General features: G+C 40.2%; 1 protein-coding gene across 3 annotated transcripts in view; it reads right to left on the reverse strand.

Annotated features, from left to right (window-relative positions):
• Positions 1-14,460, reverse strand: part of LOC138962541 (uncharacterized transmembrane protein DDB_G0289901-like) — a 22,363-nt gene extending 7,903 nt beyond the window's left edge. Inside the window, exons 1-2 of one of the 3 annotated variants that reach the window (XM_070334383.1) lie at positions 14,320-14,460; positions 1-4,141 (exon numbers count right to left, since the gene is read on the reverse strand). The exon at positions 1-4,141 is cut by the window's left edge and continues 358 nt beyond it. In XM_070334383.1, coding sequence (XP_070190484.1) covers positions 1-4,122 — 4,122 coding nt within the window. In that variant the 5' untranslated portion in view covers positions 4,123-4,141; positions 14,320-14,460. Of the gene's footprint in view, positions 4,142-10,126; positions 10,444-14,319 lie in introns of those variants that run through there. The other 2 variants (XM_070334382.1, XM_070334384.1) reach the window with 2 other exon arrangements.
• Positions 14,461-18,845: the final 4,385 nt, after the last annotated feature.

Consider the following 18,845-nt stretch of genomic DNA (forward strand, 5'->3'; position numbering starts at 1 on the left):
GTTGTTATTTCCTGTAGATTCTCCACCGTTACCACCGTTGTTATTTCCTGTAGATCCTCCATTGTTACCACTGATGCTATTGCCTGCAGATCCTCCACTGTTACCACTGGTGCTATTGCCTGTAGATCCTCCATTATTACCACCGGTGCTATTGCCTGTAGATCCTCCATTGTTGCCACCGTTGTTATTTCCTGTAGATCCTCCATTGTTACCACTGGTACTATTGCCTGTAGATCCTCCAGTGTTACCACTGGTGCTATTGGTTGTAGATCCTCCATTGTTACCACTGGTGCTATTGGTTGTAGATCCTCCATTGTTACCACTGGTGCTATTGCCTGTAGATCCTCCATTGTTACCACTGGTGCTATTGCCTGTAGATCCTCCAGTGTTACCACTGGTGCTATTGGTTGTAGATCCTCCATTGTTACCACCGTTGTTATTTCCTGTAGATCCTCCAGTGTTACCACCGGTGTTATTTCCTGTAGACCCTCCATTGTTACCACTGGTGCTATTGGTTGTAGATCCTCCATTGTTACCATCGGTGCTATTGCCTGTAGATCCTCCATTGTTACCACTGGTGCTATTGCCTGCAGATCCTCCAGTGTTACCACTGGTGCTATTGCCTGCAGATCCTCCAGTGTTACCACTGGTGTTATTTCCTGTAGACCCTCCATTGTTACCATCGGTGCTATTGCCTGTAGATCCTCCATTGTTACCACTGGTGCTATTGCCTGCAGATCCTCCATTGTTACTACTAGTGCTATTGCCGGTAGATCCTCCATTGTTACTACCGTTGTTATTTCCTGTAGATCCGCCATTGTTACCACTGGTGCTATTGCCTGCAGATCCTCCATTGTTACCACTGGTGCTATTGCCTGTAGACCCTCCATTGTTACCACCGGTGCTATTGCCTGTAGATCCTCCATTGTTACCACTGGTGCTATTGCCTGTAGGTCCTCCATTGTTACCACTGGTGCTATTGCCTGTAGATCCTCCAGTGTTACCGCCGGTGTTATTTCCTGTAGACCCTCCATTGTTACCACTGGTGCTATTGGTTGTAGATCCTCCATTGTTACCACCGTTGTTATTTCCTGTAGATCCTCCAGTGTTACCATCAGTGTTATTTCCTGTAGACCCTCCAGTGTTACCACTGGAGCTATTGCCTGCAGATCCTCCATTGTTACCACTGGTGCTATTGCCTGTAGACCCTCCATTGTTACCACCGTTGTTATTTCCTGTAGATCCTCCATTGTTACCACTGGTGCTATTGCCTGTAGATCCTCCATTGTTACCACTGGTGCTATTACCTGCAGATCCTCCATTGTTATCACTGGTGCTATTGCCTGTAGATCCTCCATTGTTACTACCGTTGTTATTTCCTGTAGATCCGCCATTGTTACCACTGGTGCTATTGCCTGCAGATCCTCCATTGTTACCACTGGTGCTATTGCCTGTAGACCCCCCAGTGTTACCACTGGTGCTATTGCCTGTAGATCCTCCAGTGTTACCACCGGTGTTATTACTTGTAGATCCTCCATTGTTACCACCTGTGCTATTGCCTGCAGATCCTCCATTGTTACCACCGGTACTGTTGGTTGTTGATCCTCCATTGTTATCACTGGTGCTATTGCCTGTAGATCCGCCATTGTTACCACTGGTGCTATTGGTTGTCGATCCTCCATTGTTACCACTGGTGCTATTGCCTGTAGATCCTCCATTGTTACCACCGTTGTTATTTCCTGTAGATCCTCCAGTGTTACCACCGGTGTTATTTCCTGTAGACCCTCCATTGTTACCACTGGTGCTATTGGTTGTAGATCCTCCATTGTCACCACCGTTGTTATTTCCTGTAGATCCTCCATTGTTACCACTGGTGCTATTGCCTGTAGATCCTCCATTGTTACCACTGGTGCTATTGGTTGTAGATCCTCCATTGTTACCACCGTTGTTATTTCCTGTAGATCCCCCATTGTTACCACTGGTGCTATTGGTTGTAGATCCTCCATTGTTACCACCGTTGTTATTTCCTGTAGATCCTCCAGTGTTACCACCGGTGTTATTTCCTGTAGACCCTCCATTGTTACCACTGGTGCTATTGGTTGTAGATCCTCCATTGTTACCACCGGTGCTATTGCCTGTAGATCCTCCAGTGTTACTACTGGTGCTATTGGTTGTAGATCCTCCATTGTTACCACCGGTGCTATTGCCTGTAGATCCTCCATTGTTACCACTGGTGCTATTGGTTGTAGATCCTCCATTGTTACCCCCGGTGCTATTGCCTGTAGATCCTCCATTGTTACCACTGGTGCTATTGCCTGCAGATCCTCCATTGTTATCACTGGTGCTATTGCCTGTAGATCCTCCATTGTTACTACCGTTGTTATTTCCTGTAGATCCGCCATTGTTACCACCGGTGCTATTGCCTGTAGATCCTCCATTGTTACCACTGGTGCTATTGCCTGCAGATCCTCCATTGTTACCACCGGTGCTATTGCCTGTAGATCCTCCATTGTTACCACTGGTGCTATTGCCTGCAGATCCTCCATTGTTACCACCGGTGCTATTGCCTGTAGATCCTCCATTGTTACTACTGGTGCTATTGCCTGTAGATCCTCCATTGTTACCACCGGTGCTATTGCCTGTAGATCCTCCATTGTTACTACTGGTGCTATTGCCTGTAGATCCTCCATTGTTACCACCGGTGCTATTGCCTGTAGATCCTCCATTGTTACCACTGGTGCTATTGCCTGCAGATCCTCCATTGTTACCACTGGTGATATTGCCTGTAGACCCTCCATTGTTACCACCGTTGTTATTCCCTGTAGATCCTCCATTGTTACTACTGGTGCTATTGGTTGTAGATCCTCCATTGTTACCACTGGTGCTATTGCCTGTAGACCCTCCATTGTTACCGCCGTTGTTATTCCCTGTAGATCCTCCATTGTTACTACTGGTGCTATTGGTTGTAGATCCTCCATTGTTACCACTGGTGCTATTGCCTGTAGACCCTCCATTGTTACCACCGGTGCTATTGCCTGTAGATCCTCCATTGTTACCACTGGTGCTATTGGTTGTCGATCCTCCATTGTTACCACCGTTGTTATTTCCTGTAGATCCTCCAGTGTTACCACCGGTGTTATTTCCTGTAGACCCTCCATTGATACCACTGGTGCTATTGGTTGTAGATCCTCCATTGTTACCACCGGTGCTATTGCCTGTAGATCCTCCATTGTTACCACTGGTGCTATTGCCCGTAGATCCTCCATTGTTATCACTGGTGCTATTGCCTGCAGATCCTCCATTGTTACCACTGGTGCTATTGCCTGTAGATCCTCCAATGTTACCACTGGTGCTATTGCCTGTAGATCCTCCGGTGTTACCACTGGTGTTATTACCTGTAGATCCTCCATTGTTACCAACGGTGCTATTGCCTGTAGACCCTCCATTGTTACCACTGGTGCTATTGCCTACAGATCCTCCATTGTTACCACTGGTGTTATTTCCTGTAGACCCTCCATTGTTGCCACCGTTGTTATTTCCTGTAGATCCTCCAGTGTTACCATCGGTGTTATTTCCTGTAGACCCTCCATTGTTACCACTGGTGCTGTTGGTTGTAGATCCTCCATTGTTAACACTGGTGCTATTGGTTGTAGATCCTCCATTGTTACCACCGTTGGTATTTCCTGTAGACCCTCCATTGTTACCACTGGTGCTATTGCCTGTAGATCCTCCATTGTTAATTCCACCGGTGCTATTGCCTGCAGATCCTCCAGTGTTTCCACTCCAGGTACCTCCCGAGTCCACACACATTCTCTGAATGGATGAAGCAGCAGGATCGTCTATCATAGACTGAACTATCTTGTCGATGTCTGATTTGATGTTGTTTAGGTGGTTTTTGTACTGCGTTTTCACAGCGTCAGGGCTGTCAGCACTCCCGCCTGAGACTCCAGCACAGTCATCTCTCGCCTGTCGACACTGGCTCGGGTCGAGTTGCTGCATAGCTACAGGTCCGGAGGTGGTAGTCGACGGCCTTGGGGTCTCTGTAGCGGCGTGTATCGTTAAAGGTAGGTAGATGAAGAGAGCGACGATGAGCGGGAGTTTGAAGTAAGTTGGTGCAGCCATGATGCTTCTTTGGTAAATTCTGAAGAAAGGGAGGAAGAGAGAAAGTGTATTGTTCTTCTTCTATGTCTTAACCGGGGAAGGTCTGCGCAGTGTGTCACAAAGCAATTCAGGCTAGCAAACAAAGCAACGAGCTAAAATATTGTATGTGATTATATGTGACAAGACCATCCCTCAGTCTAGACACAAAGCATTAATCAACCGTCTGGCTTCTTACTGTACAGGGTATAGACAGTAATTTTGTTGATGGATTTTTTGTATTACGTATACTAGTCTTAACTAGCAAAATTAGTTCATAAACACACTCAACTATTCACTGGAAGCAGCCGGGAAGTTAACTATGGAAATATATACCCTTCAAAAAAGGTGTAGGTCCGGTCAAAAAAATGTATGAGATTTTGTCAGTGTGTTAGATTATTGACACTAACTGGTGACCACCGTTCATGGTCTGGACCCTGTTGTGGCAAGTGCATCACAAATGTTTGTTGTGGCATATGTTTTGCACCGATTTCGTAGAACTTGTTAAAACCAAACCCAGTCCATGACAAGCAAAACTTTTCTATGTATTAAGCATGGCCGAATAAATCTGCTTGCCGAACATCTTTCGAGAGCAGCACTTTTGATCCTTTTGTAAATTCCAAACAAGAACGCTGAACGTATTTTCCACAGAAACATAGTGAAACTATATATATTTTAATCAGAACATGATAAGGAGTAGACGAATGTTCATTTTAGTAGTCTTGTTCCAAAAATAAAGAAAGTGACTATTTAACGGTTTTCTCTACTTTTAACTACCCTTTTTTAAACAATCACAACAAAACCATATATTTTCGGATACAGGAGAAAATAAAGAATACTATGATTTCATTTTTGTTATGCAAATTCCGATTTTTAAAAAAGTTTAAAAAATCTGAAAATGTTTAGTGAACATTTCATGTACAATTTTTCAAGAAACAAAGCTGAAATGCAATCCAATAGTCCGGACTGGGTCGAAAGTTGTGTGACACAAATTTCAAGAAAATTGATGACAAAATGTAGCTATGACAATGCGGCTTCAACCTTTGCAAACAGGATAATATGACGTCATCAAATAGCGCTATCAAAAATCGGATAAAAACGACATAAGCAAATATTCTCAAAAATGTGTACATCAATTTTCATCAAAAAAATCCCACACCATTCGGTAGTTTTAGAGTTGAATGCTTATTACACACAGGCACACAGACAGACACGCATACCTATGGAGACAAATCTCGCTCTCCGCTCTCGTTAAAACATTCAGTCAATAATTGACTGAATGTATAAAAAAAACACGTTTTGATCACATTTTTGGACATTGAGTTTTAACAATTTTTTTTAAAGATTGTATATATTTTCTTGACCGGTCTATCACTATTTTGTAAAAGTAAAGTCATGTGTAAAAAAAAAAAAATCCATCTCACACGGCATAAATAAATCCCTGCGCCTTGAGTCCGAGTCTGGAGATACGCGCGCGATATAAGACTTCATATAACGTGGAGGGTATAATTACACGTAAAATACTGACCCGAATTGTTCACACGGAAAGGACTGATACAACGAATAATGTAACAAAAACGAATAATGTAACAATTGTTACATTATTCGGGGGCGGCCTCCAAATAATGTAACATTGTTACATCATTCGGGGGCCGCCCCCGAATAATGTAACAATTGTGACATTATTCGGGGGTAGTCCTTTTTTCAACTTCAAAAAGTTAGACTTAGATTAGAAAAAGTGTAAAATAGCTCATAATACAGTCTCGGGTTGGGTTAGCATCCACTCTCAAAAATCACATGTCATACACATGGCATGCACGCTTTTTGCAGAATCAGTGACGCCACTCGCACACATGCACAGACAGATAGACACACGCCGTTATACTCTGATTCTACCCCCCTACCCCTCCACCCCTACCCCCCACTCCCTCTTTCAACTCAACTCAAATTTATTAATCCATATGGATCTCTCCCCCCTCGTTCTCTCTCTCCGGGCTAACCGTCATAACAGCCCATCAGAACGCCTGCTTCGTGCACCCAGGTCCGCAGCCAATCAGATACCCACTTTGGGCACACATATTAACCCGTGATTTGTAAAAATGTAAAACTGTTTTACAAATCACGTAAATGTGCCCGATATTTAACTCATCATCTCCAAAGTGAAGGGATCTATTGAGAAGAAAAAAAAGTCATTATTTTTAAATTTTGTCCCATCGCTTGGAAATTCGGGTCGCTTCCTCCCAGTGGAAAGCTAGCAGTAACAGAGTCGCGCTACCCCAAAGTCAAGGGATCTATTAGTCCCGTTTCGCCGTTAGCCCATTTTGCCCCCATCCCATGTTTGCGACATTTCACAGGCCAAGTGTCATTTTACCACCATGTCATGTACCATTAGCTCCACATCCCATTTTGGTGCAATCCCTTTTCGCCGTTATCCCATTTCGTCCCCATCCCATTTTCGCGACATTTCACAGGCCAAGTGTCATTTTACCACCGTGTCATACCACTAGCGCCACATTCCATTTTGCCGCCATGCCGTTTTGCCGTCATCCCATTTCGCCGCCATCCCTATTTCGCGACATTTTGGATTGTGGCAAAAATGGGATTTCGCGTAAACAGAATGTCTTCCTAGTTGAATAAGTAGAGGTTACATGCCGAGTCTCAGTGATTATTAAAAATAATGGTCGAAGTTAGCGGATCATGAAAAATGCGAGCTTCAGCGAGCTTTTTCATGACCGCGAACTGAGACCATTATTTTTAATAATCACTGAGACGAGGTGTGTAACCTCTTTATTCCTCCTTTCTTCAGTTATTCCAAAAAAACAGGAGTTTTTGTGCGAAAGTTTGATCGAATCCGAATCACTCAACCAGTCAGCCTGCGCAGGCGATCGATTAATGCGCGGTTGTATAGTTCCGTGCAAATCATTCCATTCTGTTAACACTTCTTTTCAGTTTCCCTGTTTTGGACTAAAATCAAGTACACAGATATGCTGTTATTCTGCTGTGGCGGTAAAGGCAGATATTGTGTGTTCTGTTTATGTTTTAGTATCGCTTAGTAAATGTTCTTTCGTCAAATGGGACTAGCAGACGAACTTTTGCACCCGTGTTCCAACGTTAATTACTGTATGAAGTTCAGTTTTCTGGGGAAAATAGTGTATGAAACCGCTTTATGTTGTTTAAATTGATGAGATGTGTGCATTTGGTTGCGTGTGATCTGTTTATAAAATGAAATATTGTTGAAAACTGACCGTCGGATTGCAGTCAGTGTTGTCGAAGAAACTGCGTTAAAAGAAGGGGAACTACTCTTGTCGCCAGAGTATGAGTTACCTGCCTTGGGAATTTGCTTGTGATGAACGGTTTTTGCACGGCAGATCTAGATTCAGAAAACAACCGAACTCATGGATTTTATATGGAGATTCATGTGTTCAGGCCTGTAGTTGTTAATTTAAATGCGGTATGTTTGTATTGTTTGCTCCAGAGATGTATATTTCGTACGTATAGAGCGTTCGGAACTTTTCAGTCGCAAAAGTAGTACCAAAACAGAACAGCTTCTCAACCCATTGCACTATCGAGGATTCAGGCTGTTGCTGGCTCGTTATTTGTTTGGTTGCTGGGTCATTATCGAAAAATAACTAGCTCTACAACTTTACAGAGGTAAAGAAGCAGAGGGGGGAATAATGCAGTATAGTAGTATAGTGACGCTTGGCAAGAAGAATAAATCAAAAATGGGATGGCGGCCAAATGGGATGGTGTCAAAATGGGATGTCGCGCTATTGTTATGACACGGTAGTAAAATGACGCTTGGCTTGTGAAATGTCGCGACAATGGGATGGGGGCGAAATGGAATGGCGATGAAACGGCATGGCGGCCAAATGGGATATGGTGTCAAAATGGGATGTGGATCTAAAACCACCCCCACCACTCAGCGTAGAGGCTCTAAACAAGAAAAAATAATGATAATAAAAGGCATGCATTACTTAGTGGAATGCGATATTTTTACGTTTTTACATATTTACAAAACGCTGTTTTAGGTTCAACGTGATTTGTAAAATGTTTTTTTTGGTCCAAATCACGGGTTAACAACACACATTTGCTGTCAAACGTTTTTCATGAATTCCCTGCAGATCCGAATAATCCTTAACAAAACACAGTAGGCAAACCTATTACAGCACTATTTTGGAAATATAAATTCGGTTTCGAGCTTGTACAAAAACAATGTTACCAGTTTAATGAAAGAAACAAGATTAAGACTGTTGCGTTGTGGTAGCCTTCGTACTACATTCCATAAATATTCTGTTGTTAGAATGGGTAAATCCCATAGTGCAGATTTAACATAGGTCGTATTGTGTTAGAAATAGATTTCATTGACCTTTTGTTATGTTCCTGTAACAAACACAAATATTGGTAAAACAATAAACAGAAATTCTATCTTAAAAAAGCAAACAACAATCTAATTTGTATAATTATGCATTGGTATTGTACATAATTCTGAATATTTACACTCAGATAGCAATTACTCTTCTTGTGCTTGCAAAATATGTGTCGGTGTGTATCGATATGGAACTCCATTAGAAACTAGACACATTTTTAGTCACGAATAAAGGTTTGGGAACATAGAATCAAAGAAAAGAACAAGTTACAGAACGAAAAAGATTGGACCTGATGTCGGAAAAAAACCCTCATCCCAAAACAAGCAAACAAAACCGCGACGACACTTATCTTAATTCTTGTCCAAAAGTTTTTTTTCCACGTGTATTTTAACAGGAGGTTTGAAGCCCCACACACATGTGGGAAAGCCGAGGCTAATAATGGCGGCCACCATGTGCTATGTCGTAAATCCTACTACAAGTCGGGAATAACACATTAAAATACACATATTAATTCGCACGCTCATTTACAAACATAAATATTCATTATCACATACACATTCATGCACTTGCCTGCGGGCATATAATGCAATGCATTTCCAAAAATATGATGACATTTGTTTTTCCTCCGATAAGAGAAAAATATTTCTTATATCCGGAGTCTCCCGATAAGAAAAACCTCGAATGTAAGAAAGCAAAAATAATTTCTCCTGGACACTCTTATAAACCCTTTGTTCTTGACCTCACTGGTTCATTCGCATCATTACGCACGAATTTGTGTGCATCACAATAATTATCAGTCTAGTGTTTCCTAGTGAATTATATCTATAGAGAAAATCTCGATAGCAATTTCAAGGAAAAGCTACATCCGCCACGAATAATGTAACAATTGTTACATTATTCGTTTTTGTTACATTATTCGTTGTATAAAAGGACTGTCCATTCAACTTTGTTAACAAGCAAGATGTCTCTTCAAACTAAATCTGTAATAAAAATTCTTCTTACTGGCTGTACTACACAAGTCGAATATGTGACCCTCCACCACAGAATGAGTCGCATGTCACCTCGCGCGGTTCTGCGCTTTGCTTAATATAAGTCTGGGGGGGGGGGGGGGGTGTCTGGTAACAGTGTGAGGGTCACCTTAATCACAGGCTTATAACTCAAAAAGTTTTCGCTCTTTTCTAAAACGGGTTTCACCACTGGATAGAGCATAACAACTCTTTAGGAAAATGTAAAAATATGAAAACCATGCAAAGGTGACATGCGACTCATTCCGTGGTGGAGGGTCACATATAGGAGAATATAGGACTACAGACAAAACACAATCGTCTTTAGATAAGTCCATTTATTAGGCAAAATCAAGGTTGAGTAAATCGTTGTCTTGCCTGCACAACACGACATTTTTATTTACCGTTTCAAGATGTCGTCTTATCTTGAATTCTTGCTTTGCCCCGATTGGTTTTTTTTCTTTTTTTTCTCTCCGAAATGTACTTTTACAAAGATAGATAGGAAAGTGTGTTCCAAGGTAACCAAAAAAGTGAGTTCGAACTGCTTTCTGAACGCAACTAATACTCACTTACTAATGTTGTATACATAGGATTTGAGAAAAACTCGTAAAATGGTACCGTCAAAAACGAAGAAAAGAGTCGATTGTATCAATCCTCGAGAGTTCAAGAAAAGTTCACATTTCTTCACATGTCTATGACAATATTTTTCCTTTCTGTTTTCAGTCTGTCCAAAACCTCTTAGTGAGCACGAGAACTGGTAATGCTCACTGAGTCATTCGACGCTGTTAAAACCTAGCTCACAACAGTACCGTGACAGTATCGCTCTAAGAATTACAGCCAGCTCCCTAGGTCCGTAGTATCTGGCATTGTACCAAAAGGCGTGGTTAGAGGGCCCGGCTTGCCCACGTTTTTTTCTGCGGGGCTATCTGTTTGCACACTATTACTCTAAAGAAAAATCTACCATTTGCTGCTTTCTTGTTAAATAGGTTTTGTTTGTATTTTGGGAGTGGGGGTGGGGGCGGGGTGGGGTGAGAGTGGGGTGTGGATTGAATTAGTTTGTATAACAAAGAGAAACGTGTCATGCATATATATATATATATATATATATTCACAGATGTCCTCTTGGGATTGTCAGATGAGGGTAGTCTCCCATGCCAACATAAGTTACCACGCAGAGAGTGGTTTGCTTCTTGGTTGGATACCATGGGTTGACAACTCTCGCCATATCTACCATCAGACCACTGATGAGACACATTAGTGTCGAAACACGTGTCTGGTCACGGTAGTAAAACAATAGTCCTCCTCTGGACCAGATTTCTCTGTTGATACATCTCGGTCCCGTCCGAAGAGGGTCTGATTTATGGCATTCCATTTGTCAAATAATTATTTGGATACTTTTTCATGTTTTTTTCACCAGTTTTAACTAAATAATCATTATTTAGAAGCTTATGTGCTAAATAAGTAATTGTTTATAAACAATGTAAAACAATTCTAAATAATTTTTTGTTTACGTAAACCATTCATTATTTACCTAAACAATTCATTGTTTACGTAAATAATGATTTATTTAGCAACATTGCTGATTGTTTACAAACAATGTAAAATACGTCTAAATAAATCATTATTTACGTAAACAATGAATTGTTTAGCCACCACATTTTCCATTATTTAGGGGTTTCTAGGATTCGCTTCTGAACTAAGTTTTATGTCTTTCAGTGATTACTATAATTGAATACAAGGTCTCTCCACACACTCTTATCTTATAATAGGTGTTGTTTGGATATTATTCTGTTTATTTTACAAGCCGAAATTGCTGTTATAAACAAATTTACGAACATTTTCTGATAAATAATGTTTGGAGATACCTTGTATTGAATTATAGTATACACACAAAGAAAAAAATGAAGCTTAGAAGTCAATTCTTGATTCCCCTAAATAATGAAAACTGCTTTCCCTAAACAATCAACTGTTTAGGGAAAGCAGTTTTCATTATTTAGCGAATCTTCTAAATAATGCACTATATAGGTAAACAATGATTTATTTAGCAACTGCTCACTTTATCCACCCAAAAAATATTATTTTGTGAAATAAGTGATTATTTGTGTAAACAATACATTATTTACGTAAACAATGAATTATTTACGTAAACAATGAATTATTTACGTAAACAATGAATTGTTTAGGTAAACAATGAATGGTTTACGTAAACAAAAAAAATATTTAGAATTTTTTTACATTGTTTATAAACAATTACTTATTTAGCACATGAGCTTCTAAATAATGATTATTTAGCTAAAACTGGTGAAAAAAAAACGTGAAAAAGTATCCAAATAATTATTTGACAAACGGAATGCCATACTGATTTCCCCAATAGGGCTGTCTCTGAAGGGACACATTTATTTTCTCTCTCTTTTGCTCTGCTAAGATATTTTAACAAATCTCAGTAGAAAGTCTCTGCTGACGTTCAATTGTTTCTTTCACAACTTCTGATATTTTATATATATGTCACAGTGGAAATGAGAATCCAGTGAGATTCCGAATCGCACTAGTGGAGATTGGAATTCCAGTTTGCACTAGGGCAAACTAGAATTCTCATCTCCACTGGATATTTGTTAGTGGAGATTGGAATTCCAGTTTGCCCTAGTGCAAACGGGAATCCAGTTTTAGTGGAGATGGGAATTCCAGTTTTCACTAGGGGAAATAGGAATTGGGGGAAATAATGTGTTCAAAGGTATAAAATTGTTGTTAAAACCATTTCATGACTTTAAGGCTTACTCATTGCAGGTATTGAACTGCAGAAATAAAAATAAATATTATTGAATTGATATAATCGAACAACACAGAGTAATTGCGCACAATAAGAGACAAGCTTCCCGGTATCAAAAGCAGGCACAAAAACTGCACAAGGTGTACTCAATTGATGATACAGTTGGCATTAAAATCCACCAAGCCGACAGAACAAACACTGATGCACGCCTTCTGCCTTGTAAAATACTAACATCCAGATCCACTGCAGGAAACAGATTACAATTCAAAGTCTTCAGCGTTGCTGTAATCATTGTAAACTGGTTCGATGGTGTTGAACTTGTGGACATGCGCTCTGTAGAGTTTCTGGAACTTAACAGTGTTGAACCAAGCAATTTAAAAGAAATAACTCTGATACAAGCATCACGGTCTTCTACGAGATGGAGCACCAAGTCTGTCGCTTGCTCTTCGAGAACAGTCTGCAAATGCAAGGGCAACTGTCTAACGAAACGATGCAATTGCCAAAAAGCAAACATAGACTGCTGTACAAAATGTCACCCAGAAAGCACATTTTGCAAGAACTGTTGATGGATTTCCAGTGAAATGAGAAAAAGCAAAAAAGGCATGTTTGTATGTGTGCGTAAGTGCATGCATATGTGTGGGAGTGTGTGTGAAGGCATGTAGCATAGATAGGCCTACCTTTCATGCTTCATCTTTTATAAACTTTTAACTTTGTGATATGATTTAATGATATTGATGATAAAACCTCAGTGTGCGCAATTACTCTGTGTTGTTCGATTATATCAATTCAATAAAAAAAAAATTATGTCTGCATTTCAATACCTGAAATTAGTAAGCCTTAAAGTCATGAGTGACTCAAGATGAAATGGTTTTAACAACAATTATAAACCTTTGAACACATTATTTCCCCCAATTCCTCCCAATTCCTATTTCCCCTAGTGAAAACTGGAATTCCCATCTCCACTGAAACTGGATTCCCGTTTGCACTAGGGCAAACTGGAATTCCAATCTTCACTAACAAATATCCAGTGGAGATGAGAATTCTAGTTTGCCCCAGTGCAAACTGGAATTCCAATCTCCACTAGTGCGATTCGGAATCTCACTGGATTCTCATTTCCACTGTGACATATATATATATATATATGTAACAGTTGCCTTAATTTTCCTTGGACATTTCTGAAGCCTTGAATATCTGCTCTCCCAACTTCATTTTGCGATCTGTTATATATGCACCAACAGTTTTTAAAAAGTTTAATAAATCAAAACGAACGACAGCAGCACGTAACACCGTGGTGTTTCTTTTCTCTATCCGCATCTCTTTATTTAATCATGCTCCACCTTTTACACTTCTGTTCACACAGAAGAACGAGTCCAATATCAACAGAAAATAAATAAGCTTAATTCAACACACGCACGTAAAATCACCTCAGTATGTGTACACAGCTCAAATACCCAACACACCTTATATGACGTTAGTTTTTAAAATATCGACTGTGGTGTTGAAATCACTTTGGCTCGCGAGTGACTGCATGGTGTATTCAAGAGTATTCGAGAGCAAAATGTGTGTCAATACCGGGACGTTTACGACATAACAGAATTCAAAAGCTATTTTGCTATGCCTGTCCTTTTATGGGGAAGAATAGTTAACGATTCCTTAGCTCACGGCTCGAGTTTTCAAAAGCCTTTGAAAGATCAATCAATATCTGGGTGGCAAAGTGTCAAAGTGTCAAAGTCGACAGCCAGGTTAGGGGATGGATACATTTTTAGTGCCTTTAAATCAGGATTTAGAAAGTCTGTCTTGAATTAGTTTCCAATAGGTTAGTGATAGAGAAATAATACAGTGGTAACTGCGATGCAAGGCTAATCTGATGAGAGGACACCTCCCAAGAAAGAAGAGAGAGAGAGAGAGAGAGAGAGAGAGAGAGAGAGAGAGAGAGATAGAGGGAGAGAGAGTACACAGAGACAGAGACACAGAGACAGAGATAGTATAACAAGGGGTTTGATTATCTAGCCAATGCAAAGTTTCAAAGCAAAAATCCACCCACTTCAATAAGAGACCCGTCCGGGTATATAATGTCCGATGTCAGATGACCAGAAAACCAGAATGACACGACAGTCCTTGGTCATGTCGGCCGAGAACGTCGATCGAATTATAAAGCAAACACCAAACACTCACCCACAGAAGTCTCCACACAGAACGATTCAATGAGTTGAATTCGATTACTAATCTTTCAGACTAAAGCATAGTCCTTACAGCTTGTAAAACATTCCTATCTGGATGAATGGTTGTGGCATGGTGACCCGTGCTTGTTCGACAACGCTGCTGTTATGGTTTTGTTCAATCGGATGATAGCCCAAGATGAATAAGGTTCAAGTCTGAGCTATAACAGTGGCGCTTGCGCTTTTGGTCCTGATTGTATTACAATAATAATGGGCAAGCGTGTTGGGGTGCGGGGTGAGGTATAGGATTGGCTGTGAATAGTGATTGGGGATCCGATGCAGTAACGGAGCATGGACAAATTGTGCTTTCGTGTCGGTGAACTATACTCGTGTTTGAGAGAAGATTACAATAGACCATTGTTGCGACAAATCCTCATTCAAAATTCGTATTTGCATAGCTGACATAAAGTGAACAAACTAGCATGTTTTGAACGATTGGACGGGACATGTACATGCATTCAACCTACGTATAAAACGGGTGGACAAAAATGTTTACATTTCTAACATTTGTTTATCGCAATGATTTATGAGCGATACCACTAGTTCGTGTGCGTGCATTCTTATGACGCGTTTCACTGTGTTTACAGTACAAAAGGTCTTTGCATTAGCTTTTCTGTTGTCGTCATCATCGATGTTGCTGGTACCAACTTTGTGATGTTGAGGCACAGTCCTTCCCATGTAAACGATTCAGCTCACGATCTCAGATCTGGCCAAGACGGGCGCAATGGCCTCGTGGATAGGACGCCGGTGTAACACGAGAAAATTACTCCCACGAGATTTTTACTCCGGAGTAAACATTTCGTACGAAAAAGTTACTCCCTTTACGAAAAATGCACTCCCCCATTGCACGAGAAAATTACTCCCCAAGACAGGTGAGTTCCGAGTAAACATTTCGTACAAAAATGTTACTCCCCTGACGAATAAATAACGAATAAATTACTTCACCCCAACACGAGCAATTTAACTTCCCATGCCAGGTGTACGAAATTGTTACTCCCTTGTCCCCTTGTTAGTCTTGGTGGTGGAAGGGGTGGAGGGAGGGTAGCGCGACATTCGTGTGCGCGAGATCACTTATTGGCATTATCCCTTCGCCCGCATCTCATTTTTGCGTACGAGATTTTTACTGGAAGTAAAAAATATGGGGAGTAAAAATTTCGTGGAGGGAGTAATTTTTTCGTGCCTTGGGGAGTTCTTTTCTCGTACGAAAAGTGTACTTGGAGTAGGAATTTCGTACAAAATATTTACTCCGGAGTAAATTTTTCGTGGAGTAACAATTTCGTGTTACACCGGCCTCCCAAGGGGAAGGGTATGCCGCGCCTGGTGGGTTAAGGATGGATATTTTTCCGATCTCTCATATCATGTCAGCTTATGTGCAGACCTGCTAGTGCCTTATCCCCCTTCGTGTGTACATGCAAGCACACGACCAAGTACGCACGGAAAAGATCAGGGTTCGATGGGTTATAGAGACACAAAAACAACAAATTTAAGACCTTGCTCTTTCAGATTTTCTGTTCATAACCTCTGTATCATAATACCCCATAACCTCTGTATCATAATACCCCATAACCTCTGTATCATAATACCCCATAACCTCTGCATCATAATACCCCATAACCTCTGTATCATAATACCCCATAACCTCTGTATCATAATACACCAACACGGGGTATGTCCACCTAAATGGCGGGGTAAAAACGGTCATACACGTGAAAACCGTGGCAGTTTCAGCCCAAGAACAAAGAAGGAGAAGAGATCTGTCAAGCGCAAAGAGCATACTTGTAAAGTTATGATGTTGAGCTATATAAATGCTCATTTATCATTATTATTATTATTATTATTATTATTATTATTATTATTATTATTATTATTATTATTATTATTATTATTATTTTACATATGGAATTGGGCCATCCTTCCACTTTGTCACATTCCGAAAGGCAACAGCCTGGATGTTTTTTTTGCAACGTATGATTTTTATTTTTAATTGATATCTTAAAGGCACAGTAAGCCTCCCGTAAACCATCACGGATACTGTCAGGCTTTTACACACATTACAAACACCCTTTCATTTAAACACTCACCTCTTGAGAACATCTTAGAGCTCCGTAAAGAGCGAGCAATTTTCAAAGAATTTATTTTTGCGTGGTTTATCTTACCCCTGAGCCATCGTGAACCCGTGTGATCCAGTTTCCTTTTTATTCTCACAATGTAGTCGCCAGTTTGTGATTTCCAATGCGACTCGCTGTAAGCTTATCTGCAATAGCACGTTATTATGTACCTCTGAATCTAAACGCAACAAACGGCTGTGATTCACACGAACTCTAGCGATGGCTTTTGACTGTTCAGAGGAACTGGCGATAGGAATTACCGTCGTCTGCTACGAGAACCACGACCTTGCGTGACCCTGCTTCCGGGCTTTTCTTTTTTCAAACTTTCAAAACTTCGAATTGTACTGATCTTGTCTTGATGAAAAAAGAATTGTTTTATGATTTAAGAATGTTTGTGTAACAAGCTGTAAAAAGAGGAGAGGATGGAGCAAGGGGGAAAGAACTGCGACAAAGATGAAGAAAACGAGACGACGAAAAAGCAGAAGAAAAATACACAAGTCGCGTAAGGCGAATTACTACATTTAGTCAAGCTGTGGAACTCACAGAATGAAACTGAACGCACTGCATTTTTTCACAATGACCGTAGTTTTTTGAATCAAGGACCGACAAGGAATAAGATGAACTTGTTTTTAAATCGATTTCGAAAATTTGATTTTGATAATAATTTTTATATTTTTAATTTTCAGAGCTTGTTTTTAATCCGAATATAACATATTTATATGTTTTTGGAATCAGAAAATGATGAAGAATAAGATGAACGTAAATTTGGATCGTTTTATAAAAATATAATTTTAATTACACTTTTCAGATATTTAATGACCAAAGTCATTAATTAATTTTTAAGCCACCAAGCTGAAATGTAATACCGAAGTCCGTCCTTTGTCGAAGATTGCTTGGCCAAAATTTCAATCAATTTGATTGAAAAATGAGGGTGTGACAGTGCTGCCTCAACTTTTACAAAAAGCCGGATATGACGTCATCAAAGACATTTATCGAAAAAAAGAAAACAACGTCCGGGGATATCATTCCCAGGAACTCTCATGTCAAATTTCATAAAGATCGGTCCAGTAGTTTAGTCTGAATCGCTCTACACACACACACACAGACACACAGACACACAGACACACACACACACACACACACATACACACACACACACACACATACGCACACACACACACGCACAGACACACACACACACACACACACACACCACGACCCTCGTCTCGATTCCCCCTCTATGTTAAAACATTTAGTCAAAACTTGACTAAATGTAAAAAGAGGAGAGGATGGAGCAAGGGGGAAAGAACTGCGACAAAGATGAAGAAAACGAGACGACGAAAAAGCAGAAGAAAAATACACAAGTCGCGTAAGGCGAAATTACTACATTTAGTCAAGCTGTGGAACTCACAGAATGAAACTGAACGCACTGCATTTTTTCACAATGACCGTAGTCCGCCGCTTGTGCATAACGGAGTGAAACTGACGAGCCTGTTCAGCGCGGTAGTGGTTTCGCTGTGCTGCATAGCACGCTTTTCTGTACCTCTCTTCGTTTTAACTTTCTGAGCGTGTTTTTAATCCAAAAATATCATATCTTTATGTTTTTGGAATCAGGAACCGACAAGGAATAAGATGAAATTGTTTTTAAATCGATTTCGGAAATTTAATTTTGATCATAATTTTTATATTTTTAATTTTCAGAGCTTGTTTTTAATCCAAATATAACATATTTATATGTTTTTGGAATCAGGAAATAATGTAGTATAAGATGAACGTAAATTTGGATCGTTTTATATTAAAAAACAAATTATTACAATTTTCAGATTTTTAATGACCAAAGTCATTAATTAATTGTTAAGCCACCAAGCTGAAATGCAATACCGAAGTCCGACTTTGTCGAAGATTGCTTTACAAAAATTTCAATCATTTGATTGAAAAATGAGGGTGTGACAGTGCCGCCTCAACTTTTACAAAAAGCCGGATATGACGTCATCAAAAGTATTTATCGAAAAAAATAAAAAATATCCGGGGATATCATTCCCAGGAACTCTCATGTCAAATTTCATAAAGATCGGTCCAGTAGTTTGGTCTGAATCGCTCTACACACACACACACGCACACACAGACAGACAGACAGACAGACAGACAGACACACACACACACACACACACACACACACACACACACACACACACACACACACACACACACACACACACACACACACACACACATACACCACG

Source organism: Littorina saxatilis, linkage group LG3 (assembly GCF_037325665.1).
Source record: "Littorina saxatilis isolate snail1 linkage group LG3, US_GU_Lsax_2.0, whole genome shotgun sequence".
Lineage (NCBI taxonomy): Eukaryota > Metazoa > Mollusca > Gastropoda > Littorinimorpha > Littorinidae > Littorina > Littorina saxatilis.